Here is a 27098-nt window from a genome sequence, read left to right as displayed (position 1 = left end):
TTTGGGGCGATCTGCACTAACCTCTAAAAGGCCGGGAACAGATTTCAACTAGCATACCCCGCTGTATTGAGGTTACAGTTACCTGATGGAAGCTCTAAGCATTTTACAGATCCTAAGGAGGCGGAGGAATTTATAAGAATTCAAGCAGATAGAAGACAAGGGTTTGCGGATACGGAGGAAAATCGTCGGGACGCCAGCGTACGAGATGGAGGCAATGGATGGCATCGGGTGTCTCAGATCTCTTCATCTCTTCCACAGAGGATGTCTAAGTTCCAGAAATCTTCGGGAACGAAATTCATGAGACAGACGGGAGGACTGTGAATCCATCGCCAGGTTTAGTCATGGTCAAATGGACCCATTTTGCTAACCCTGTGTTTTCAATTTTTTTCCCCCCTTTCTAATGTTCCAGGAATGTGTACAGGGACATTTTATAATTTCTGGGGACTTTTTGTTATAACAGCTAGTTGGCGGTGATGTGCCGCGTCTAATGCCTGAAAAAAGGGAGTTCTTTAAGCTAATTGTGCTGTTTAATAACAGTTTTTTTTAACTTTTTTTAGAGTTGTTTGCTTCTCTCAGTCATGATCCTAATGTGGCTGGGTTTCTTTTTTTTCTTTTTCTGTTCAGGGGCACTATATAAGCAATCAATGTGTAATGATACATAGAGTGCTGTCGGGCTGGGAGGCAGTGCTTTGATAGATACTGTTCAAACTATGACGGAAAGGAGGGGAGGGGTTTTCTGTCGACAGATGGGTCTTGTGTTAGTGACAAATTTATGACAATAATCTCATGGAATGTGAAAGGACTAAAGTCTCCTAACAAGCGCATGCAGGTTCTGAGACAATTACGTAGGATGAAGGTAGATATAACAATATAACAAAATAACAAAGACAGGTGCACTCTGCAGTCTCACTAAACCCTCAAACTGATTTTAAAATTGAGAGATTAGTCAACATGTCCTACGGTGTAGAACATGTCTAAGCCCGGGCACCACGCCAAGGTTTCTCAAGTAGCCCGGGACCTAACTCTCCTACCTTAGCCGTATGGGCAATACCAGGAGCCAGTGGGCAAATTACAGGAGCATAAGGCCGACTCACAAACAGCTCACCTATGTCTATTGTGGTACTTGTGGTTCGCCGCGGGCATCCTCCACCGTATGCATTTTGCTGGGGATTGCCATTAGCAACGGGCCACAAGTGCAGGATTTGCTCCCCTATATATATGCACAACTGCATGTGGGTTTGAGCACCTCCTGCTAATGCCAACCTGTCTTCTTAGTTTGTATATATAGATTCCTGGAGGTGTATAAACTCCAATTTAAATGTGCCTGTTTTCCATCTACAGGCCACATTTAGGTGCACCTGTGAGGCCTGGGACATATCAGCCAGTCTTGAGTGGGACTCGCAGACTCCTCCCTTCTCCCATTGCAAGCATGGCTACATGCTGGAGGTAACTGGTGAGCTGTTTGTGAGTCGGCCTTATGCTCCTGTAATTTGCCCACTGGCTCCTGGTATTGCCCATACGGCTCAGGTAGGAGAGTGTTAGGTCCCGGGCTACTTGAGAAACCTTGGTGTGGTGCCCAGGCTTAGACATGTTCTACACCGTAGGACATGTTGACTAATCTCTCAATTTTAAAATCAGTTTGAGGGTTTAGTGAGACTGCAGAGTGCACCTGTCTTTGTTATTTTGTTATATTGTTATATTAATTATTACATCCGCACTTGTTACCTTGTGTAGGATGTCTATTGTGGTACTTGTGGTTCGCCGCGGGCATCCTCCACTGTATGCATTTTGCTGGGGATTGCCATTAGCAACGGGCCACAAGTGCAGGATTTGCTCCCCTATATATATGCACAACTGCATGTGGGTTTGAGCACCTCCTGCTAATGCCAACCTGTCTTCTTAGTTTGTATATGAAGGTAGATATAGCCTTGTTGCAGGAGACCCACCTGTCGACAGCGGACTTCCATAGGATGAAGAAGCTATGGGTGGGAGAGGTGTATGGTTCTTCGGCTGTTGATAGAAAAGCAGGAGTTTTGGTTCTAATAGGTCGTCATTTGTCACATATAGTTCATTCTGAAGAAGCAGATGACGAGGGGAGGATATTACATCTTAACATCTCAGGTCCTTTTGGTGACTTTAGTTTATATAATATTTATGCTCCGAATCAGGGCCAAAAAGCCTTCTTTGACTCTCTGGGTACTAGAATCTTACAAGACACGCATAGTGCAAAAATAGTGGGAGGGGACTTCAATGCTGTAATGAATCAGAATGAGGATAGGAGGTCAGCTGGTGGTCATAGTCATTAATATTCTCTGGGGGACTTTGCTGAGTCGTTGTCTCTCAGGGATGTTTGGAGGTACTCTAATCCTCAAGGGAGGGAATTCACCCACTATTCGCATGCGCATAAGAGCTGGTCCAAAATCGATTATTTGTTCTTGTCCTCAATGATTTTGCACAGAGTGGCGGACATTGCCATAGGCGATATGGTAATTTCAGATCATTCTCCTCTTCTTATAGATATTAGAGAAATGTATACTGGGGGTAGAGATTTCATTTGGAGGTTCCCAAATTATCTGGTAAAGGATGATTAATTCGTGAAACTAATGAAGGGATGGTGGATGGAATTTGTTGATGACAATAGGGAGCATGTGAGGGATCCGGTATTGTTTTGGGAAACTGCTAAAGCTGTTTTGAGAGGTAGGTTGCTGGCTTATGTCTCCTCTATCAAGAAGGTTGCTAGGACGCAGTATGAAAAAGCAAGCGCATGTTTAAGGGATGCTTACAGCAATTTTCTCTTGGCCCACACCCAGACCGCCAAAGAACGCTGGGTTTCGGCTAAGAGAGACTTTGAAGCGTGGGCAGAGAAACTGGAAATTTCAAAAAAGTCTCAGTTAGATGCTAGTTTGCATAGATTTAGCAACAAATCTGGAAAGTTGTTGGCCTCATTGGCCAAGGGTAGGCGTCCATTGAATCATATTCCGGTAGTGAGGAAAAGTGATGGGACCAGGGAGCACAGACCGCAACAGATCAATAAATTGTTTGGACACTATATGATAGGGTGGAAGAAGGGAAGGCTTTCTTAAAGAGAATTTCCTTACTAACTTTGACAGTAGAGCAGCTAGACGCTCTGAACGCCCCATTAACGGCAGCGGAGGTGCAGGCAACTATAAAATCCTTTCCTTCGGGAAAAGCCCCAGGCCCAGATGGGTATACGTCGGACTTTTACAAAGTGATGGATACTCGGGTGGTTCCGTATTTGATGTCGCTTTATTCCTCTTGGGTCGAGGGGGGGGGGGGGGTGTTGCCTGAACGAATGAATACGGCCTACATAACATTACTTCATAAGGCCGGGAAAGATCCGGAAAATCTAGCGTCTTATAGGCCAATATCCCTAATAAATCACGATCTTAAAATCCTATCGAAGTTGCTTGCTAATAGGTTGGCAGGTATTCTCCCCACTTTGATTTCTTCTGCGCAAGTTGGTTTCATTTAAGGGTAGGGCGGCTATCACCAATTTAAGGAAGGTTCTGCTTGATCTTTCAGTGGCACGGAAGACGGAATATCGGGGGCAAGATCCAGCCATTCTCACTTTAGATGCAGAAAAAGCTTTTGATAGTATCAACTGGAAATGGCTGGGTCTTGCCCTAGATTCGGTAGGTATTAATGGGATGTTTCGTACGCTATGAGATGTTTTGTATTTAGGTCCGAGGGCAAGGGTGTGTTCCGGGGGTTGTTTGTCTGATTCTTTCTTATTGCAGAGAGGAACTAGACAAGGCTGCCCGTTATCTCCTCTTTTGTTTGACCTGGCGATAGAGCCATTGTCAAGATGGCTAAACTCAGAGGATTTGTTTGAGGGTCTGAGGATAGGTAGGAAGCAGATGCGTTCGGCATTATTTGCTGATGACATTCTGCTTTTTATGTCTAACCCTGTTAGAGATATTGGGAGGATTACTGAAGCTTTGGAAGAATTTGGTTCTCTTTCTGGATTAAAAATCAATAGATCAAAGAGTGAGTTCCTATTCTTGAAGGGGGGGGCAGCGGGTAATGGGGAGTGATTTGAGGGGTATACCAATTGCACGTTCTCATATAACTTACTTGGGTATTAGGGTGGGGACTACTCCTGAGTCCATATATAGACTTAATTATGACCCATTGATAAATAAAATAGTTAAGGAACTACATAGATGGCATGATCTTCCGTTGTCGTTGCTGGGGCGTAATCATCTAATTAAGATGATGTCAGTCTCTAAATTGCTATATCCCATGCAGACTATCCCCATTCTGTTAAAACATAAAGACGTTTCTAAAATTGTAAAAGCATTCAAGAACTTTTTGTGGCATGGCAAGAGGCCTAGGATACAAATGCGCTCCTTAATAAAGGGGATTGAACAGGGAGGGATCGCTTTTCCTGATATCAGAAGTTATAATTTGGCTTGCATGGCAAGACATGTTTGTGACTGGATAAATGGTTCTGATTTCTACTCAGCTTTGTCGCTAGAAAGGGAATTCTGTGCTCCTTGGTCTCCAGTGGCGCTGCTACATTCAAGGTTGCAGGTGATTCCGGTGTGGATTAAGCAATCTTTGTGGTTTAAAGATACAATAGCTGCGTGGAGGATTCTTCGGAAAAAGTACCGGTTGTCTTACAGGATCTCTAAGCATCTTCCTTTATGGGATAATCCAGAATTTGTACAGGGTAATGTGAACAAATTGTTTGACGAATGGAGGCGGAATGGGATTTTATATGTGAAACATTTACTACATGACACTGAACCTAGGTGGTTAACGAGTGAAGAATTGATTGCAAAGTTCTCTCTGTCATCCTTTCAAATTATTCAATGGTCTCAGGTAAAGGAGGCTGTGATAAATCAACTGGGGTTGGTGCAGAAAGAGTTTCGTAGAAATGTTCTGGATAGCATCTTGGATTTAGGTGGTGGGAAGGTCTAAATTTACACTGATATGAGAAAGGAAGATGGGACTGGGGATAGGAGTATTAGATTCGGAAAATGGGCCGAACAGTTAGATGATGGGGATATTGAACAAAAGATGGTGAAAGGTTGGGAAGTGGTTAGGAGGCATGTTATTAACGAGTCGCGGAGGGATACGCAGTTTCGACTTATGTATCGTGCTATCTATGGCTTTAATATCCCCCCTCATCCAGCGAAACCAGATAGGATAACTAGTTGCCCGAAGTGTGGAGTGGGTTTCTCTGATTTATTTCATGGGATCTGGACGTGCCCACAGAGTAAGAGGTTGTGGGAGGAAGTGTGGAATTTAGTCAAGAGAATCTGGGGAAGAGAGCTTCCATTGTCCCCTCAATTATATTTATTTCATTATGAGGAAGGAGAGGTAGGTCGAGAGGGGTTACCTCATTTGTTTCATACGATATGTATGGTAGTTAAGCGTAGTATTCTACAAAAATGGCTGCAGGCTGATGCTCCGGGGTTACAATTTATAATAGAACAACTAAAGAATGTATTTTATTTGGAGAGATTAAATTCCCTCGCTGTTAAAGAACGGCAAGCTAAGGGGTTGTTTCAGAAATGGAAACCGTTTATTGTTCATTGTATGTCTGATGAGGAGATACAATTAATTGTGAGACCGTTCACACTGACGGAATGGTACTTTTAGTGCGGTTTTGTATTCAGAGATGTACACTCTGGATGTATTGTTTGTCTTGTTGATAAAATAATAAAGAATTGATTTAAAAAAAAAACTATAGTGTTTCCCGCAAAAAAAAACAAGCCATCATACAGCTCAGTAGACCAAAATATAAAAAAGTTATGGCTGTCAGAAAATGGCGATGCAAAGAAAATTATTATTTTTTTTTTTTTCAAGGGTTTTTATTTTAATAGTAATTAAACAAAATAAAAACTATGCAAGTTTGGTATTGCCATAATTGTATTGAGCCGCAGAATACGGACATCATGTCTTTTGTAGTGCGCAGTGAACGCCGTATTGTCAAAACCCCAAAAACCTTGGCGGAATTGTGTTTCTTTTTCAATTTTGCCTGTTTTCCAATACAAGACATGGTAATTTAAATGGTGGCATTAGAAAATTAGCCCTCATGTGGCCATGTGAAGAGAAAAATAAAAAAAGTTATGGCTATCGGAACATGGGGGAAAAAAAAATGAAAATGAAAATAGGCTCGGTCTGTATGCCAAGGTATGTGGCACGGGGGAAACCTCTGTAAGCTGTACATCAAACAATATGACATTAACAGCATATGCTGTAACTTGAGGCACCCATAGTTCTTCCATAAGTGTAGATTATTTGATTTCACTACAAATGCCATGTTACATAAAAACAAGGGGATTATTGGACTTAGTTTTCCAATATTAATGTTCTTCCAGAAAGCTGATCGGCGTGAGAAGAGGCGTCTTCTAGATGCTCAGCGAGGGAAGTGCAGAGTCCGCCTTGGCTCTCATCTTGACGAGTGGTGTGTCCTGAAAGATCATTTGGGGTTTTCTCTGCACTCTCAGCTTGCAAAGTTTTTGCTGGACAGGTCAGTGCATGGGCATTGCACCATATTTTGCCATTCGTTCCATTGCACAATGCTGTTTCATACTTGACTTCACAGTTGGCCATTGATTTCTCATGTGATAACACTTGCTTTATTGTTCACAGTTACAGGACAACTACCAGCCCTAAATCTCCAGGTGAGATTTGTTTTTCTGTTCTGAAAGGTCTATTGCTAACCTAGAAACCTATTAAAATTAAAAACCATATGCAAATGTTATATGCACCTTTTAAAAGGAACCTGTCACCATGAAAATGCAGTGTAATCTGCCAGAAGCAGTTTATAAAGCAGGAGGGGCTAAGCAGATTGTTTTATGGGAAGAGATTCAGTATAAATTTTTATTTATACATTTAAAATAGTAACATAGTTTATAAGGCTGAAAAAATACATCTGTCCATCTAGTTCAGCCTGTTATCCTGCAAGCTGAAGCAGAGGAATGCAAAAAAATACCCCAAAAAGCCCTGTTAGGTAGAAGCCAAATTCCTTCCCGACTCTAATCAGGCAATCCGAATAATTCCCTTGATCAACGACCCCTCTCTAGTAGCTATAGCCTGTAATATTATTACACTACAGAAATACATCCAGGCCCCTCTTGAATTCCTTTATTGTACTCCCCATCACCACCTCCTCGGGCAGAGAGTTCCATAGTCTCACTGCTCTTACCGTAAAGAATCCTCTTTTATGTTTGTGTACAAACCTTCTTTCCTCCAGGATGTCCCCTCGTCACAGTCCTGGGGATAAATATATGATGGGAGAGATCTCTGTAATGTGTCCTGACATTCTGAGCTTTGAAGTTATGGAGGCGGTCCTATTAGTGATTGAAAGCTCTCTCTGTATACACAGTCATAGAGGGAAGGCTGTCAATTACTTATAGGACCTCCTGCTTGACTTCAAAGCCCAGACTGAGCAGCCATTTAAATGTATAAATTAGAAGTTTTACTGAATCTTTTCCAATAAAACTATATATCAATCTGCTCAGCTCCTCCTGCTCTATAACATGCTGTTCAAACACAATTTTCGATGTGACAGGTTCCCTTTTAATAGTCACCTAAATGACTAGATGCCATTCTTATGCTTGAAGAGAACTTGTCAAAACTAAATGCAGTGCAATGTGCAGGTAAAATGTTATCGAGCGAAAGAGTTCAGCAGATTGATTTTAGTTTTTTGGGAAACTTGTAATTTTATGCATATAAATCTCTGCTCTTTCTGAGAGACAAAGATAAATAATTTCAGAACTTTTTCCACCTTTAATGTGACCTATAATCTGTACAACTCAATTGAAAAACAAACTGAAATCTTTTAGGTGGAGGGAAGAAAACAACTAAATAATGTGGTTGCATAAGTGTACAGGGAGTGCAGAATTATTAGGCAAATGAGTATTTTGACCACATCATCCTCTTTATGCATGTTGTCTTACTCCAAGCTGTATAGTATCGAAAGCCTACTACCAATTAAGCATATTAGGTGATGTGCATCTCTGTAATGAGAAGGGGTGTGGTCTAATGACATCAACACCCTATATCAGGTGTGCATAATTATTAGGCAACTTCCTTTCCTTTGTTAAAATGGGTCAAAAGAAGGACTTGACAGGCTCAGAAAAGTCAAAAATAGTGAGATATCTTGCAGAGGGATGCAGCACTCTTAAAATTGCAAAGCTTCTGAAGCGTGATCATCGAACAATCAAGCGTTTCATTCAAAATAGTCAACAGGGTCGCAAGAAGCGTGTGGAAAAACCAAGGCGCAAAATAACTGCCCATGAACTGAGAAAAGTCAAGCGTGCAGCTGCCAAGATGCCACTTGCCACCAGTTTGGCCATATTTCAGAGCTGCAACATCACTGGAGTGCCCAAAAGCACAAGGTGTGCAATACTCAGAGACATGGCCAAGGTAAGAAAGGCTGAAAGACGACCACCACTGAACAAGACACACAAGCTGAAACGTCAAGACTGGGCCAAGAAATATCTCAAGACTGATTTTTCTAAGGTTTTATGGACTGATGAAATGAGAGTGAGTCTTGATGGGCCAGATGGATGGGCTCGTGGCTGGATTGGTAAAGGGCAGAGAGCTCCAGTCCGACTCAGACGCCAGCAAGGTGGAGGTGGAGTACTGGTTTGGGCTGGTATCATCAAAGATGAGCTTGTGGGGCCTTTTCGGGTTGAGGATGGAGTCAAGCTCAACTCCCAGTCCTACTGCCAGTTTCTGGAAGACACCTTCTTCAAGCAGTGGTACAGGAAGAAGTCTGCATCCTTCAAGAAAAACATGATTTTCATGCAGGACAATGCTCCATCACACGCGTCCAAGTACTCCACAGCGTGGGTGGCAAGAAAGGGTATAAAAGAAGAAAATCCTAATGACATGGCCTCCTTGTTCACCTGATCTGAACCCCATTGAGAACCTGTGGTCCATCATCAAATGTGAGATTTACAAGGAGGGAAAATAGTACACCTCTCTGAACAGTGTCTGGGAGGCTGTGGTTGCTGCTGCACGCAATGTTGATGGTGAACAGATCAAAACACTGACAGAATCCATGGATGGAAGGCTTTTGAGTGTCCTTGCAAAGAAAGGTGGCTATATTGGTCACTGATTTGTTTTTGTTTTGTTTTTGAATGTCAGAAATGTATATTTGTGAATGTTGAGATGTTATATTGGTTTCACTGGTAAAAATAAATAATTGAAATGGGTATATATTTGTTTTTTGTTAAGTTGCCTAATAATTATGCACAGTAATAGTCACCTGCACACACAGATATCCCCCTAAAATAGCTAAAACTAAAAACAAACTAAAAACTACTTCCAAAAATATTCAGCTTTGATATTAATGAGTTTTTTGGGTTCATTGAGAACATGGTTGTTGTTCAATAATAAAATTAATCCTCAAAAATACAACTTGCCTAATAATTCTGCACTCCCTGTATATGGGGATGTAGCTGTGTTCAGAATTAAAGGGGTATTCCCATCTTCTTCATCATATTTGATTAAATGATATACCCCCCAGTGAACTTTTTTCTAAATATATAGCATTAAAAAAATCCCACTGTTCTCTGTAAAATCGAATTCTCCAAATCCATTGTTGATCTTCGCTGCCCATCGATATGGCCACCGCTCGCCGGCCGCATCTATGGGCCGCGCTTGCGCAGAAGAACTCCGGCGATCCAGTGGCCACTTCCATTGCAAGCGCGAACGAGCACGGCTCCGGGCGGCCGCGCATGCGCAGATCTATATTCCTTTGTGCCGCGTCTGAACATTCTAAACGCGGCACAAATAATTATAGATCATGCGCATCGGCTGCCCGAACAGTTCGGGAGAATAGTGTAGAAGGAGGAAGAGGGGAGCTGTCCGGGCTTTCAGAGTTCAGCAGCGCAGCCTGGATCTCCTCAGTGAATGGTGAGGAGATCGGGGCTGCGCTGCTGTATATAACTCTGCACCCCCTTCACCCCCACTTCTTTCGATTTCAGGATGGCCGAGCGGAACCCCATGCTGGGACCGCTGTATGGAAGGGGGAGCTCCCTCCACCATCGGGCGCTGCGCTGCAGTGTCAGCCCCGATGGTTACCATGGCAACCGGACGCCTTCACAGGCATTCGGCTTGCCATGGTATCTCTAAGCCTGATCAGGCTCCTGCTAAAGGCTGTAGTGTACTGCAGTGTATTATAGAGGCATCAGACCCACTGGATCTTTAAGAACCAAGTGGGTCTGAGTCAAAAAAGTGTGGAAAAAAAAAATTATCTAACATTTTCCCATATACACACTTTTATAATTCTGTAAAAATTAAGAAAATAAAATACCCTAAAGATGTTTGGAATCGCCACGTCCATAACGACCGGCTCTAAAGAAATGTCACATGACCTAACCCCTCATGTAAACACTGTAAAAAAATAAAAATAAAAACCGTGCCAAAAAAAGACATTTTTTGGTAACCTACTATCACAAAAAGTGCAACACCAAGCTATCAAAAGGGCGTATGTCTCCTAAAATAGTACCAATCAAACCGTCACCTTATCCCGCAAAATATGAGTCCCTACCTAAGAAAATCGGTTAAAAAATAAAAAAGCTATGGCTACTAAATAATACAAAAAAAAGCTAACCACCTGCTGTATAGAAATAGGCAGCCTGACACGCTCTTTTATGAGGTAGTAAATTGCCATAGACGCCAAGAGGAAGCTTTTTTGGCCTCCATCAGGTGAATACAGGCCTATGGCTACATACGCCAACTGCGTCCACTGACTGCAGTGTGAATGCAGGTTTATCAACACTGGTGCATGGTACAGAGCAGCGCTTCATAAATACAGCATTTTGTCCAGAACATTGACAGATTATTGACACGTTATATTTCAGTTACTTGCGTAAAAGGACATTAATAAGGGTAGGTTCACACATAGATTTTTGGAGGTTTTGAGGCAAATTTTCCTGCAGTTTTTTCATTCAAAACCAGAAGTGGGTTCGAAAGGAATCGGAAATGTCAAAGAAGGAATCCATGTCGCCTTCCTTCTGAAATCACTTCGGTTGTTGGCTGAAAAATCTGAAGAGAAATCTGCCTCAAAACCTGCTTCAAAAAACCTCAGTGTGAACCTACCCTTAGGGCTCATGCACAAGAAAGTACTTTTTTTGCCCGTGTCCGTTGCATATTTTTTTTCCCCGCCCGTATATGGAACTAATAAATATATATCAGAGCTGTATCTGAACCAGAGTGCTAGTGGGGGAGGGTTAGACAGATGTACCAGAGCTGTATCTGAAGCGGTTTTGCTACCGTGCTAGAGGGTACTGTCGGAGACAGATGTAGCAGGGCTGTTTAGGAAGCGGTTCTGCCACAGTGATAGAGGGTACTGGCAGAGACAGATGTACCAGAGCTGATTAAGCTTCTGTTCAGCCACAGTACTAACGGTGAAGGGAATAGACAGATTTAGCAGAGATGTATATGTGGCGGTTTAGAATCAATGCGGGTGAAAGATAGAATCAGATGTAGCAGAGCTGAATAAGCTGCTGTTCAGCCACAGTACTAATGGGGAATGGAATAGACAAATGTAGCAGAGCTGTATATGTTGTGGGTCAGCATCAATGCTGATGGAAGAGAGAAACAGATGTAGCAGAGCTGTTTATGAGACTGTTCAGCCACAGTGCTGGTTGAAGAGATAAACAGACAGATGTAGCAGAGATGTATATGAAGCTTTTCAGACACAGTGCTAGTGGGGGAGTAGAATAAAGATGTAGCAGTGCTGTATAGGAATCCATTAGTGATGTTAGGGGACTGGAGTAGACACATGTAGATGAGCTGTATAGGCATATATACAGATACATAGTGTAAGGTTTATACACAACTGGAGTACAGCTGTAATGGAAAAATATCTGCATCAGTGCTGGTGGGTGGGGGATGGTCATGTTTTATGAGAGACAAAAGCACAGATTAGAAGTCGACTGGCTAACAAGCTTTTGAGCTAATGTATAATATGGAATTATATTTTTTGATAAACAAAATGGGTTTGTAAGAGATCACACAGAGATTTTCATTCAAAACGTTTATTGTTTTCCAGAAAAAGTATTGACAAGGTTACAAGGTAAATACAAGATTCTTACTGGTGAGTGTAGAATACATAAGTCAACAATAGTTTTTCAATACAATTGGGAGCCTATCCCAATAACAGTAATAACCGCAAAAGAGGAATAGTACCAAAAAGAGAAAAAATAAAAAAATAAAAATTCAACAATTACAAGGGACGAAAAAACAAGACACGGACAAGAGAGAGAGAAACGACAAGAGAGAAAGGAGGGGAGGAAAGGGGGGAACCCTATACGAACACTTGCTACAGACACGCTACCCGGAATTCGTCAGAAGTGCGAAACAGCTCCCAGGGGCTCCATACTTTAGTAAAACGAGCAACATCTGGAAGGGTAACACAGATCAGGTCTTCCATTCTTTGGTGGAGAGCAATTTCCTCAAACTACTCCTTGAGTACAGGGGGGGAAGATGACTTCCAATGACGAGGGATGACCGTTCTAGCGGCTTGCAGCATATATTTCAGGAGGGAGGCTTTGTAGGCTGGGATAGTCAGATCAAATATGGACAGTAAGAGGGATTCAGGCGTATTGGGAATAGGAATCCCTGTCACGCTCCGCGTGACTTTATGCACTGAGTCCCAAAAAGCACACAGAGATTTTGTGTGTAAAACTGTGCAGAACAGCCACGTGTTACTGTACACTGAGCTCACTTATCACAGCTCTCTGAGTGACGATTCCCCAGCAGGGGGGGGGGGGGATGTGAAGTGGGTAGGTGAGATATTATAACAATTCTGTACATCATAGAGAAGACAACATGGAGTCACATTTGCCTTCAGCAGGTTAGGGTGAATTTGCAAGATGGGAAAACCCCTTTAAGCAATCACATTCAAAATCATATTAAATAGGAGTCAGCATACACCTGCCATCATTAAAAGTGCCTCTGATTAACCCCAAATAAAGTTAAGCTGCTCTAGTTGGTCTTTCCTGAAATTTTCTTAGTTACATCCCACAGCAAAAGCCATGGTCCACAGAGAGCTTCCAAAGCATCAGAGGGATCTCATTGTTAAAAGGTATCAGTCAGGAGAAGGGTACAAAAGAATTTCAAAGGCATTAGATATACCATGGAACACCGAGAAGACAGTCATCATCAAGTGGAGAAAATATGGCACAACATTTTCCACGACATTACCAAGAACTGGACGTCCCTCCAAAATTTATGAAAAGATGAGAAGAAAACTGGTCTGGAAGGCTACCAAGAGGCCTACAGCAACATTAAAGGAGCTGCAGGAATATCTGGCAAGTACTGGCTGTGTGGTACATGTGACAACAATCGCCCGTATTCTTCATATGTCTGGGCTATGGGGTAGAGTGGCAAGACGAAAGCCTTTTTCTTGCGAAGAAAAACAACCAAGCCCGGCTACATTTTGCAAAAACACATATGAAGTCTCTCAAAAGCATGTGGGAAAAGGTGTTATTGTCTGATGAAACCAAGGTTGAACTTTTTGGCCATAATTCCAAAAGATATGTTTAAACAACACTGCACATCACCAAAAGAACACCATACCCACAGTGAAGCATGGTGGTGACAGCATCATGCTTTGGGGCTGTTTTTCTTCAGCTGGAACTGGGGCCTTAGTTAAGCTAGAGGGAATTATGAATAGTTCCAAATACCAGTCAATATTGGCACAAAACCTTCAGGCTTCTGCTAGAAAGCTGAACATGAAGAGGAACTTCATCTTTCCGCATGACAACGACCCAAAGCATACATCCAAATCAACAAAGGAATGGCTTCACCAGAAGAATATTAAAGTTTTGGAATGGCCCACACCTGAATCCGATTGAAAATCTGTGGGGTGATCTGAAGAGGGCTGTGCACAGGAGATGCCCTTGCAATCTGACAGATTTGGAGTGTTTTTGCCAAGAAGAGTGGGCAAATCTTGCCAAGTTAAAATGTGCCATGCTGATAGACTCATACCCAAAAAGACTGAGTGCTTTAATAAAAGGTGCTTCAACAAAGTATTAGTTTAAGGGTGTGTACACTTATGCAACCATATTATTTTATTTTTATATTTTTTTTCTTCCCTCTACCTAAAAAGATTTCAGTTTGTTTTTCAATTGAGTTGTACAGTTTATAGGTCACAATAAAGATGGAAAAAGTTCTGAAATTATTTATCTTTGTCTCATTTTTTTATATCACAGAAACCTGACATTTTAACAGGGGTGTGTAGACTTTTTATATCCACTGTGTGTATATATGTGTGTGTGTATGTATGTATGTATGTATGTATGTATGTATGTATGTGTATATATATATATATATATATATATATATATATATATATATATATAATGCGTTTATCTACTGTAGTTCACCTGCTGCGCTATGCGGTCGTGTTTTGACCAACAATTCAGCTGTACCGGAATGGTTGACTCGCTCTTTAAAGGATAACTGTCACATTTAGACCCTAATTTCAATTTTCATATATGTAGTTACTAATAACATGATATTGCAGAATCAGTTACTATTAGACTGACTTACCCCATATTTAATAAGATTCAGCCCTTAGCAACCAGTCTGCATAAAAATGTTATTTCACTATTCAGTTAAGATGGCCGCCACTGCCCTCACCCTGAGGCTAATCCCGCCTGCCCTCACTAGCCAGTAACAATAGCCCCCCAAAAGTGTCAGTAACCAGAGCCCTCCCCCCTAAAGGGTTAATCTCCTGCAGCACAAAGGGGTCCTCTTACCACATATTGCTTTCATTTATACACTGAGCAGATGGCAGATCTCCCTTCCCTGGTCTGCGCTGATTCAACTCTACTTCTCCAGCTCTGCTGAGTGAGGGAGCGTCTGCCAAGCGCAGGGACAGGGAGAAGTGCACACAGCCCAGGCACTGTTATCAGCTGCTGGGGAGGACCTGGCTTTAATCATTTACCTACAGTCCCTGGCTGTCTGTAATCTGACCGCTCTGCGTCCTCCGTCCTTCAACACAGAGGATGGACCTGCATAGTAACCTGATTTTAAGCACAGGTAAAAGTAGGCAGTATAGGGAACTAAACGGTTGAATTAAGGGGTAATTGAATACACAGGGAAAAGTTGAAATAGGGCCACCAAGGAGATATTAATCACCACAATCCAATACTCCAAAAAAAAAAAAAAAAAAAAAGACAGTTATCCTTTGGAGTATTGGATTGTGGTGATTAATATCTCCTTGGTGGCCCTATTTCACCTTTTCCCTGTGTATTCAATTACCCCTTAATTCCACATTTTTGTTCCCTGTACTGCCTACTTTTACCTGTGCTTGAAATAGGGTTGCTAGCAGCGTGCAAGGTCAGATTACTGACAGCCAGGGACTGTAAGTAAATGATTAAAGCCAGGTCCTCCCCAGCAGCTGATAACAGTGCCTGGGCTGTGTGCACTTCTCCCTGTCCCTGCACTTGGCAGACGCTCCCTCACTCAGCAGAGCTGGAGAAGAAGAGTGGAAGCAGCGCAGACCAGGGAAGGGAGATCTGCCATCTGCTCAGTGTATAAATGAAAGCAACATGTGGTAAGAGGACCCCTTTGTGCTGCAGGAGATTAACCCTTTAGGGGGGAGGGCTCTGGTTACTGACACTTTTGGGGGGCTATTGTTACTGGCAAGTGAGGGCAGGCGGGATTAGCCTCAGGGTGAGGGCAGTGGCGGCCATCTTAACTGAATAGTGAGATTGCAGTTTTATGCAGACTGGTTGCTAAGGGCTGAATCTTATTAAATATGGGGTAAGTCAGTCTAATAGGAACTGATTCTGGAATATCATGTTATTAGTAACTACATATATGAAAATTGAAATTAGGGTCTAAATGTGACAGTTATCCTTTAACATTATCTCGGATGACAACAGACACACACAGCCAGGAATTGATGGGTTCCTCTGACACCACACTTAGTTGGCAACAACCTCTGTGCTCTCACCTGTCCTGCAACTGCTTCTTTCTTTTGCTGCTCCTTCTGCTCGGGAAGTAATGCATGCTTCCAGCTCTGCTTCCCTTTTTAGTGAGGACACTCAGCAGCAATAGGCCAGATGTAGCCTATCGCACATGGAAACTGGGTGAAGACGGGGCATCAGGGGGTGAGGGTGGCAGCAGGCCAGTGAGACAGCAGCAGGGCAGAAGCATGCCAATGAGCCAGCAGGGTGGAAGCAGTGTGGGATCTGAAGCCAAACGTCTGCTACTCAGGAGCCCACCTATGAGGAAACCACTAGCGGTGCCTGGGTTCATAAAGGCAGCGTCAGGCAGCACGGAATGTTGGGGGTAAAATGCCATACTCGGCAGTGTGGGAATGTTTTATCGGGTCACTGGATGATGTTAGCAAGGCGTTATGCAGGATATGTGGGCAGAACATGAAGGGCACTAATGTTGGCACCATGACCCTGCATCAACACATGGAATGTCACCATAAAGTGGCCTTGAAAACCGTGACACTAATGTAGTGGTACAGCCTGATGCAGCAACTGCTGCATCTCCCAGTGGCCCGCACCGCTTCTCTAGCAGTCAGGGCTCCTCAGCAGAAAAAAGCTACTGTTCCTTCCCTTCGTCTATTGCTCCTGATGCTCCTCCTCCTCGTCACGTGTTTTTCCAGCAATCGATCACTGAGGCAATTGCAAAGAGACAGCGGTATGTGTGCACTCATCCAACGGCGCAGAAGCTAAGCGTGCACTTGGCCAAGTTACTGATACTACAGTCCCTCCCTTTCCATATTTGAACATTTCAGAGAGCCAATGGCTTGTGCCCACCCAAGGTGGAGCGTCCCAAGCCATCAGTACTTCTCTAAAAAAAAAAGCTGTACCAGCCCTGCATGCGCATGTTGAGCAGAAGGTGGGTCATTCTTTGAGCCTGTCGGTGTCTGGTACAGTTTATGCCAGCGCTGACGTATAGAGCTGTAACTATGGTCAAGGACAATACATGTCCTTTACAGCCCACTGGGTAAATGTGCTTCCGGCCCAGGCACACCAGCAATTTGGCCAGGTGTTGGCAATGCCACCTCCACGTTGCAATTGGAGGATTTCTGCGCCAATGTTCTCCTCTGCCTCCTCAACCTTCACCTTCTCCTCAGCCTCCACTGTAAGCACAGTTCAGAGTGGTCCTCCAGCATACCACCCATGCAAAGCATGGTGTTGTCATGTGCTTCTGCATCTGGTCAGCCAGGGTGAAAGGAGTCACATCTGGGACGAACTGCTCCGCATCATCAACCAATAAATTTAATCCTTTTGTCTGCGCTGCGTCAGAGAGGGCTGACCCATGTGCCCTGCATGGTGCACATGTTCAATCTGGTTGTCACCCAGTTCCTGAAGTCTTTCACCCAACTGAAAGAAATCTTGTAAATGTCAAGTGCATGCACTTCAGACACTCTTACGTGCAAAACATGCCCTTCTTGAGCTGCAAACTCAGAATGGTGTTCTCCTACTTCGCCTCATATGCAATGTTTTCACACGTTGGAACGCCATGCTCCACATGTTGGACCGACTGTATGAGCAGAGGAAGCCTGTGACCAATTTCTTGATGATGCAGACGGACAGGACTACTCCACGGTGTAACTTTGAGGTTATACAGTGGCAGCTCATGCACCAGGACTACAGCATGATTGATGTCTTTCCACTCCTTCACTTCCTGAAAGCGATGCTGATAAATCTGACTGGTGAGGGGACAAGACGTGGCACCTACATCTCGCAGCCACCTGAGCCCTGTGAAGGCTGAACTGACACAGGAGGACGACATAAACGCCCAGGAATTCTATACACAACTAGGTGGTTTATCTGCCTAAGCGACAGGAGTGGAGCTAGAGGATGACAACGCATATGACCCTGACAGACCGTAGCAGTGGAGATTGAGGCAGGGGGTCCCTTTCAAGTCCCTTGCACAAATAGCAAAATGCATGCTAAGTTGCTTGCATAGTGACAGCCGCATTATCACCATTTGGCAGAGGGATGACTACTAGCTCTCGATAATGTTAGACCCTTGCTACTGGTCCAAAATGGGGTTTTATTTTTTACACCTGAGAGGGATGAAAAGCTAAACTACTATTGAGACATCCTTTTGTAGTCTGTTCCTGCCTACAAGCCCCATGTCCCATCCTCACAAAGGTCTAACCAGGGGTGTGGGGGACCCTTTGAGCTCACCCTCCACTGCCATGACTGCGGAGGGGGGGCAGGAGCAGCAACTTAATTCTTGGGTCTCTGAGTAGTTTTCTTCAGCCAACTACTGATGAAACCACCCAGCAGCAGGACATGTAGCAGAACCTGAACCAGCAGGTGGTGGCATACCTGGACTGCACCTTGTCACCCCAGATACAAGATTCCCTTGACTACTGGGCAGCCAAACGAATTGTGGCCGCAACTGGCCAAGTTTGCCCTGGGCAAGCTCCTGCCCGCTTGTGTGGTATCAGAGCAGGTTTTTAGTGCAGCGGGTGGAATTGTTCTGGTTCTGATCAATGGTCAGGTAGGTTGATACACTGCTCCAAATTAGATAATCGTAGTGAGACCTCGGCACACGTCTAATTGAATGGCTTTTGTGGGTGCTCGTCTCCTGATAACCTCCTTCCACCCGCGGAGTGAAATTGTAGCTTTAAATAAGTTTTTCAGAGACAGCACACCGATGTAGCTTAATATTCAACCTTTATTTACCAGTGGTACATTCTCAAAATATTCTTATGACATTTATTGCTATCTGCAAAGTTTCGGGCCCATTCGGTGCCCTTTGTCAAGCTATAAATGCAAAGATAAACACAGAACAGTACAATTTAAAAGGGGGAAATTCATATACACCAGTAGAAATTCATATACATATATATATATATATATATAATCTCTCAATTCACATGAAATATATCATATTATTACTCCTTGACGGATGGGAATTTCATCCATGATTAAACTGTTATTTCAATAAATAATTCATAATTCATATCGTCCAAAAGGACCGTAACTCACATAAGAGTGCTGATTTTATATCAATTACATACATAAGTCATGATTTGATGGTAGATACCGCTGTGAATGATGGTTCCTCTATGCAGCAACAGATGCATGAGGCCCTGGCATGGGCACATTTGAAAAAGAGAGCAGTGGTGTACTAGCATCAAAAAGGGACATCAGTAAGGAGGCATGTTAAAAGCATATCATTTAGACACATGATTCTACATTGATTTGAATAGTTAATTTCATAGTGGGCATCGTTGTGGACATCTGTCCCTCCATGGTTAGATATGTATATGAGGTGCCCGCATCAATCAATTCATTGAAAGGGGTGGTTGTGATTTGCATGATTTGAAGAGAACATGATTAAAGCAGGGAGTCCAAAGAGCCTAATTAGGGTATAGAGATCAATATAAAGACAATAATGGCAGGTTAGATACATAATTGTTGTGCGGCGTAAGTTATCAAGGGTGGCCTGGGAGTCCATGATTATGGGGGTCGCCCAAGTTGTGTTATCACACACTGCACCCTTGTAATCACCCTGGGGAGGGGGATAGCATTCACAATGTAATGTGAGAAAGCAAGAACCTGCGGCACGAATGAGGGCCTTAGAGACCTCTAAGTAGCAGTGCATGTCATCTAGTGGCAGCGCATGGTGAACAAGCATAAGTGGTACACTTTTGTATACTGACCCGATCTAGAGCAAAGTCACATACCTGGATGGCCGGTCTGCGTGTTTCCTCGGCGTGCGCTAAATGCGGTGCACGCCGTGGTGTATTTATTCAGAACCCAAGTCGGATATCCGGCAGTTGCCGGCATGTGTGAGGGGTGGGTCTGTGTGGTGTAGCCGGCCCCCGTGGGGGAGGAGCGGGCGGGCTTTAGGTTAGCAAAGACCTGGCGCATGCGCAATACTACCCTGTGTCCGCGGCGCCATCTTAGTTTCTGGCATTTAAATGGAAAGAGGGGGTGGCGTCTGCCAAGCGATGTCATGAGATCCCTTGTTGTAATTTTAAGGTTCTGGCATAAAGGGGGGCTAGATCCACTGTGGTAGGGATATAAAAATGTGACTTTCAGTGGGTACACATTACTCTGATGGAAAGGTCAGCATAAGGCACAGTCTCAAAGGTAATAAAGAAATGGAGATGGGCACTCTAATATCCGGAACCACCGGGTAGTATAATTAATATTTAATAAAATTGATATCAATAAATAATCACAATAGCATAAACACAATATCATAAAATATATTAAAATTGGACTAATGCAAAATGTAATCAATCTTATATATATTAAATAGCCGCTAGGAAAAAATTGAGGTAGATAGGGTTAATAGTAGACTGCCTATGAGACAAACTCCGATTGCAATAGTTAAATACGTCGGGTAAGTATTCAGTGAGTGTTCAGTGAGCACCTGCAGATGCTCATCACCAGGTGAAAAGTTGTATAGAAAGAAAGTTTATAAATGTGACAAGTCTTTCAAAATGTAGTACAATCCAAACAGCAAAAAATGAATGAAAAAATAAATAGACGTTGGTGATCACTTGCAAATCGTGCAAAGAAAAAATATAACAATTGTGCTGTAAAAGTGTTCCTTGTTCCAAAATAGAAAATAGTCAAGTATGTATACTACCCGCATACAGGAGGGGTTTTATGATGGCAATTCCCCGACTATAGCAAATGTCTCCTAATATGATTATTGACTCCAAAAATAATCAATTTCCACAGATTTGGGCAAGTACAAAGGATTTAGCAGTCACTCCTGTTTATAGTGGTACTCACGCTTAATGCTGTGATTCAGTCTGTAGCGTGGCTGCAAGAAAGGCTTACCTCATATATAGAATGAAGAGGTACCTTACTGGTATCCCTTGCTGATTTACCTGGACTCTATGGTCCACTCCAACTGTTTAGTCGCAGTTAGCCAGAGCTGTCCGTAGTCCACAGGTCTCGCTCTGTTTAGATCATAGACAGAGTTCCGGTCAGTCTACAATGGGCGTTTTACCCTGCATCCGGACCGCTGGTTTAATTGTCCAGCTGGTTTTTACTGCTGTCCTTAAGTTACCAGACTGTGGCCAGTAGATCTGGTGGTTTTTCGGTTGAAGCGCTTAACCTAGATGGCAAACTCGTTCTGCCGGTTTTCTGCCAGGATTGATTTCTTGTCCGTCCACGCCAGACGCGTTTCAAAGGTTACTACCTTCTTCCTCCACTGAGGAAGAAGGTAGTAACCTTTGAAACGCGTCTGGCGTGGACGGACAAGAAATCAATCCTGGCAGAAAACCGGCAGAACGAGTTTGCCATCTAGGTTAAGCGCTTCAACCGAAAAAACCACCAGATCTACTGGCCACAGTCTGGTAACTTAAGGACAGCAGTAAAACCAGCTGGAACAATTAAACCAGCGGTCCGGAGCAGGGTTAAAACGCCCATTGTAGACTGACCGGAACTCTGTCTATGATCTAAACAGAGCGAGACCTGTGGACTACGGACAGCTCTGGCTAACTGCGACTAAACAGTGGAAGTGGACCATAGAGTCCAGGTATATCAGCAAGGGATACCAGTAAGGTACCTCTTCATTCTATATATGAGGTAAGCCTTTCTTGCAGCCACGCTACAGACTGAATCACAGCATTAAGCGTGAGTACCACTATAAACAGGAGTGACTGCTAAATCCTTTGTACTTGCCCAAATCTGTGGAAATTGATTATTTTGGAGTCAATAATCATATTAGGAGACATTTTGCTATAGTCGGGGAATGCCATCATAAAACCCCTCCTGTATGCGGGTAGTATACATACTTTGACTATTTTCTATTTTGGAACAAAGGAACACTTTACAGCACAATTGTTATATTTTTTCTTTGCACGATTTGCAAGTGATCACCAACGTCTATTTATTTTTTCATTCATTTTTTGCTGTTTGGATTGTACTACATTTTGAAAGACTTGTCACATTTATAAACTTTCTTTCTATACAACTTTTCACCTGGTGATGAGCATCTGCAGGTGCTCACTGAACACTCACTGAATACTTACCCGACGTATTTAACTATTGCAATCGGAGTTTGTCTCATAGGCAGTCTACTATTAACCCTATCTACCTCAATTTTTTCCTAGCGGCTATTTAATATATATAAGATTGATTACATTTTGCCATTAGTCCAATTTTAATATATTTTATGATATTGTGTTTATGCTATTGTGATTATTTATTGATATCAATTTTATTAAATATTAATTATACTACCCGGTGGTTCCGGATATTAGAGTGCCCATCTCCATTTCTTTATTATTATTCGATGCTTTGAGTGCGACATCAGATAGGTGCACCTGTCCATCCCAAATCAGGAGGTAGAGCCGTCCTTTATCTGGTTTATATTGTTACAGTCTCAAAGGTGCCACAGGTTTTTGCATATCAGACATATACACTTGTCATTTCTATAACTACGTCTATAGGCATACTGTACCCAATAGTAGTGATACATAAGTTGGACTATGGGAGGAAAATGCCCCTGCGTCTTATGGGGCGAATGCTGACAGTTTAACATCGCTGGACGCGATGTACGGAGCGGGGGCTGGGGGAGGGACTGGGAGGAGGAGCTGGGGGCCGGCAATAGCGGTGGGGCGGTGCGGTCACTGTACTATAGCCCCGCCCCACCGCTCCGGTATACTAATATAAAATGTATTATTGAATTAAAAGTTATTAAACATGCCCCCCTCACTCCTAATAGTACCGTATATCTTAATTTCTTCTGTATAATGCCGGCAGGCAGGACGGGCAGGCGGCAGCGTAACTCCCTGATGTCACGTGCCTGCGCCGCCTCCTTTATGAATGAAGCAAGGCCGCCTGCCGGCATTATACAGAAGAAATTCGGATATACGGTACTATTAGGAGTGAGGGGGGCATGTTTAATAACTTTCAATTCAATAATACATTTTATATTTGTATGCGGCGGGGGGGGTGGGGGGACTCGGGGCACACACAATCTGTGGATGGCACAGTTAAGGGGTGGGGGTCTGTGGATGGCACTGTTATGGGCTGGGGGGGGGGGCACTGTGGATGGCACATATATAACAGTGCCATCCACAGATCCCCCACCCCATAACAGTGCCATCCACAGTGATTCCCCCCCCCCCCCCGTAACAGTGCCAGCCACAGATCCCCCCCCCCTGTAACAGTGTCCGTCATCCACAGATCCCCCCCATAAGTGTCCGTCATCCACAGATCCCCCCCATAAGAGTCCGTCATCCACAGATCCCCATAACAGTGTCCGTCCTCCACAGATCCCCCCCATAACAGTGTCCGTCCTCCACAGATCCCCCCCCCATAACAGTGTCCGTCATCCACAGATCCCCCCCATAACAGTGTCCGTCATCCACAGATCCCCCCATAACAGTGTCCGTCATCCACAGACCACCATTAGTTCCAAACCCACCAAAAGCACACCTTTTGGTTAAATTATTTTTTTAAAAATTTTTTCCTCCCCAAAAACCTAGGTGCGTCTTATGGGCCGGTGCGTCTTATAGGGCGAAAAATACGGTACGTGCATGCACGGCGAGAGAAATAACACTGACACTCTAGATAAGGTCAAAGCATAACTCTAATTTATTAGGTGGGGGCTTCACATTATATACCCTCCATATAAGTGGGAGGAGTGGGCTCACATGATTGGTCTTTTAGCAAGAAGGAATGTAAACCGGAAATAAGTTTAAGGCATATGTATGATAGACTCAGAGGAATTCCTGACAGTTTCAAGTCTTTGCTGCAAATAGTTTCAATCATAGAATGCATACTGGGGGTTGTCTCTTGGACAGACACCATTTTGTAAGTGACAAGCAAGTGTCCATTATATTCCATAACAGCATCAAAAAGGGAAATCGCCTTTCAACACAAAATTTAGCGAGGACTAACCTTTTTATACAATGAATCAGGTGGTGGTGCAACCAGGATTTCCACACACCATTGCCTGATGGCAACATATTAGATCTTTCTGACAGAATGTAGTGTAGTGTAGCGCGCAGCAGATTGTCACAGCCGGGGAGAAAAAAAAAACTTGCCTTCTCCTCTGCAATTGGACTGTTCTACAGCCAGGGAGAAGAAGACGCCCATTGAGAAACGGGGCAGTCTCCTCCTCCCTGTACTGATGCTATTCATTAGCATACCAGCCGGGAAAACTGCAGGGAGGCACAGCGGGGGCGAACTGAACGGTGCCCAGACAAACTAGGTAAGCATTATTACATCCCTGCACTATCCTTACATATCCTGCTAGTTATTTCATAATGTCTGGACCCATGAAAGGTCCTTTTTAAGTCCCACGCCGATAAATAGAGCTGACACTAACATTGACCTGTAAGGTGTTCACACTTCAGTTATTTGCCGTATGAGAATAACTGACCAAATAAGTGAAGTCTGAACTAAGCCTAATAGTGACGCAAAGTAATTCTACAGCTAACAAAAGGCATTCAAAAGTATGTTCTCCATTACTTTATTGGCCGCTACCGCCATATCCTTATTTTGTTCCACTAAAGAGTCATTGGGTCACAGCTCCTGCAGGGGTGCACATGTTTTTTTTTCTTTTTTTGCTTTACTGAATGCTGCTGTATGCTTTTTTCTTCCTTGGTTTAGCTAGGGTTAGCTAGGACTGTGGGTGGCCTGAACGATGATGCGCCGTCCATACTGTATATGCCACTTGCCAGTCATTCTGACTCACAGTAACTGCTTTGCTACAGAAAGGACTAGCTATGCATGTTGCTGCACTGCAGCCCAGTGTAGCCCTGATTTAACTCGCTTTGCAACAAATTGAATTTCTTTGGGAAATTCGGCGAAGCGGCCTGATCAAATTTTTTAAAACTTTTGCTCATCTCTAGTCGTGAGCAGTTATCAGAAATTACCTCTTCAATCTCCCACACTAGCTCCTACATTTGTAAAGTCTCCTTGGATATGACGTTTCTAATGGTCCATCTTGGTAGTCATCTTGGATGTGGTTCATCCAACAAGGTTTCTGAAAAAGGCTGTCACGTGCCTCCCTTTTGAGCACTTCTCTGCCACAGAACTGGTCTGCATGCTTGAACTTTGCTAGGAGGTCCATGCTTTGTTTGTGCCTTCCGACATCTATCCAGACCTAGGTTTTCATAGAGTAGGTTGTCTCAGGATTTGAAAAAGAGACCTTCTTTTACGCTATGGTCCTCCTGGCTCCCCTGTCCCCACTCCTCCAAGCTTTCTTCTACTAATCCCGACTTTACATGATTTATGGCCCCCTCAAAGCTTGCTCTGGTGGGAGGGTGGCTGCATCTGTTCTGGGAAAGTCTGGGTGGCTCACATCTCAGATTTAAAAGATTGAGTTCTCCTCTGCACACATGCCCCCCTTTTTTTTTTTTTTATTGTAAATCACCTTTTATTTGTTTTCAGGGCTTATGAATTTTTTTCAGGCCATCCAGACTTCTCTAACAAGAAGTGATCATTCCAGCCCTCATTGTGACTGTTTTTTCAGTATCTATTCATACCGGTTTGTGGTCCCTATAAGGAAGGCACTGTCTGTCCTGGATTGGATCTGAAGATCCCCAACAGTTTATCAGGACATAACATTTTCACAAGGATGGCCTACTTCCACATCCCCATGTGTGTCTGCCATCAGCAGTACCTATGCTCTGCGGTGGGTCCCTTTCATGGTGGCTGCCATAGTGGTCGTACCCTATGCTAAATTTCACTTCACTTTTCACTTTTACATTTCAGATCACAGTGTGAAAGTGATCACACTTCACATCAGATTGGTCTTCCAATCTCTGTCTGCTCCTTACTCGGCCTCCAGTTGATGATCCTTGTAAGAGCTGTCTTTCACCATCAGTGTCCTGGAACTGAAAGCCACCTGGTAACTCCTGCATCATTGGACCAACCATCTTGTCATTCTGTTTAAGTCCAAAATGACAGCTCTACAACAGCGATTACCTATTCAATCACCAGGGTCCGGCTGCTGTTGCGGAGAAAACACACTCCTTTTCGGTTAGGCTAGGATCACGTCCCTGCGTTATTAGCCCTAAACATCCCAGGAGTGGACAGCTGGATTGCAGACTTCCTAAGCGGGCAAGGCACCAGCCCAGAGATTGGGGGACTTCACCCACAGGTCTTTCAGGTGCTCTGTAACTATTGTGGTTGGCCAAACATTGATATGATGGCCTCTCGCTTCAACCAAAGGGTGAGGTCATTTGTCGCTTAGTCTCACAAAGTGCTTGCTTTGTGGATGGACACTCCATACAGGCAGTTCACATTTTTGTGCGTGTATTCTCCCCTTCCTATTTCTTCCCCAGCTTCTATAGAAGATCTGAGCAGAAGGCATGTGTGTCATTGTCTTCATCATGGTCTGGCCACAGAAAGATAGTATGCTTTTCTGGTCGCCCTCCTGACAGACAGACCCGCCCTCTGCCCTGCGGGGGACCTTCTCTCTCAAGGTCCCCTATTCCACTTGAAAGTACAGTCGCTTTTTTTTATCAGCATGGCTGTTGAAGCCACCATTATCAGAGCGCAGAGTTTCTCAGATTCTGTCATCCAGACTAATGATTGCCACCAGGAAACCAGCATCCTCCCGTATTTACCTTTAGGACCAGATGGTAATTTTTTTTCATTGGTTTCAAGAGGGCCAGCTGTTCCCATGCAGTTTTATCTTCCCACCTTCTTTATCCGTTCTTCAGTCTGGTCTGGAACTGGGTCTTGTACGCTAAATGGACAGGTGTCTTTTTCAGGGATCTCTTACTTTCTAATTCGATAGTACATAACTCTCTGCTGGGCCATAGCTCATTCTGTGCCCTCCTTGGTACCTTAACCTGGTCTTAGATGGCCCTCAAGCCATTGTGGAATATCTGCTTCCCTCTTCTCTCCTACATGATTGGCTTTCCTTGTTGCCATTACATCTATTTGTAGGGTTTCAGATTTAGCAAACCTGATCGTGTAAATCCCCATTCGTAGTGCAACATGAGGACAAAGTTGTCCTTTGGATGGTCTCAACTTTTTTGCCCAGTGGTGTTAGATTTTCACCTTTTTAATAAAGACATTATTTTGCCTTGTTTTTGTTCTCTTCCGTCTCACCCTCGTGTACATGCTCTTCATAGGTTGGAAGTGGGTAGGGGCAATCTGCATTTATATTTCTGTGAAGTCTTC

The 27098-nt window shown here is 43.6% G+C and overlaps 1 protein-coding gene across 2 annotated transcripts in view; it reads left to right on the top strand.

Moving 5' to 3' along the window:
* LOC121004292 (zinc finger protein 692-like) overlaps window positions 1-27098 on the top strand; it is a 403767-nt gene that overhangs the window by 22552 nt on the left and 354117 nt on the right. The window contains exons 2-3 of one of the 2 annotated variants that reach the window (XM_040436455.1): window positions 6351-6502; window positions 6625-6656. In XM_040436455.1, coding sequence (XP_040292389.1) covers window positions 6351-6502; window positions 6625-6656 — 184 coding nt within the window. Of the gene's footprint in view, window positions 1-6350; window positions 6503-6624; window positions 6657-27098 lie in introns of those variants that run through there. The other variant, XM_040436456.1, reaches the window with a different exon arrangement.

Source organism: Bufo bufo, chromosome 6 (assembly GCF_905171765.1).
Source record: "Bufo bufo chromosome 6, aBufBuf1.1, whole genome shotgun sequence".
Classification (NCBI taxonomy): Eukaryota; Metazoa; Chordata; class Amphibia; order Anura; family Bufonidae; genus Bufo; species Bufo bufo.
The sequence above is the reverse complement of the archived record's forward strand: the minus strand, read 5'-3'. Positions and strand labels throughout refer to the sequence as shown.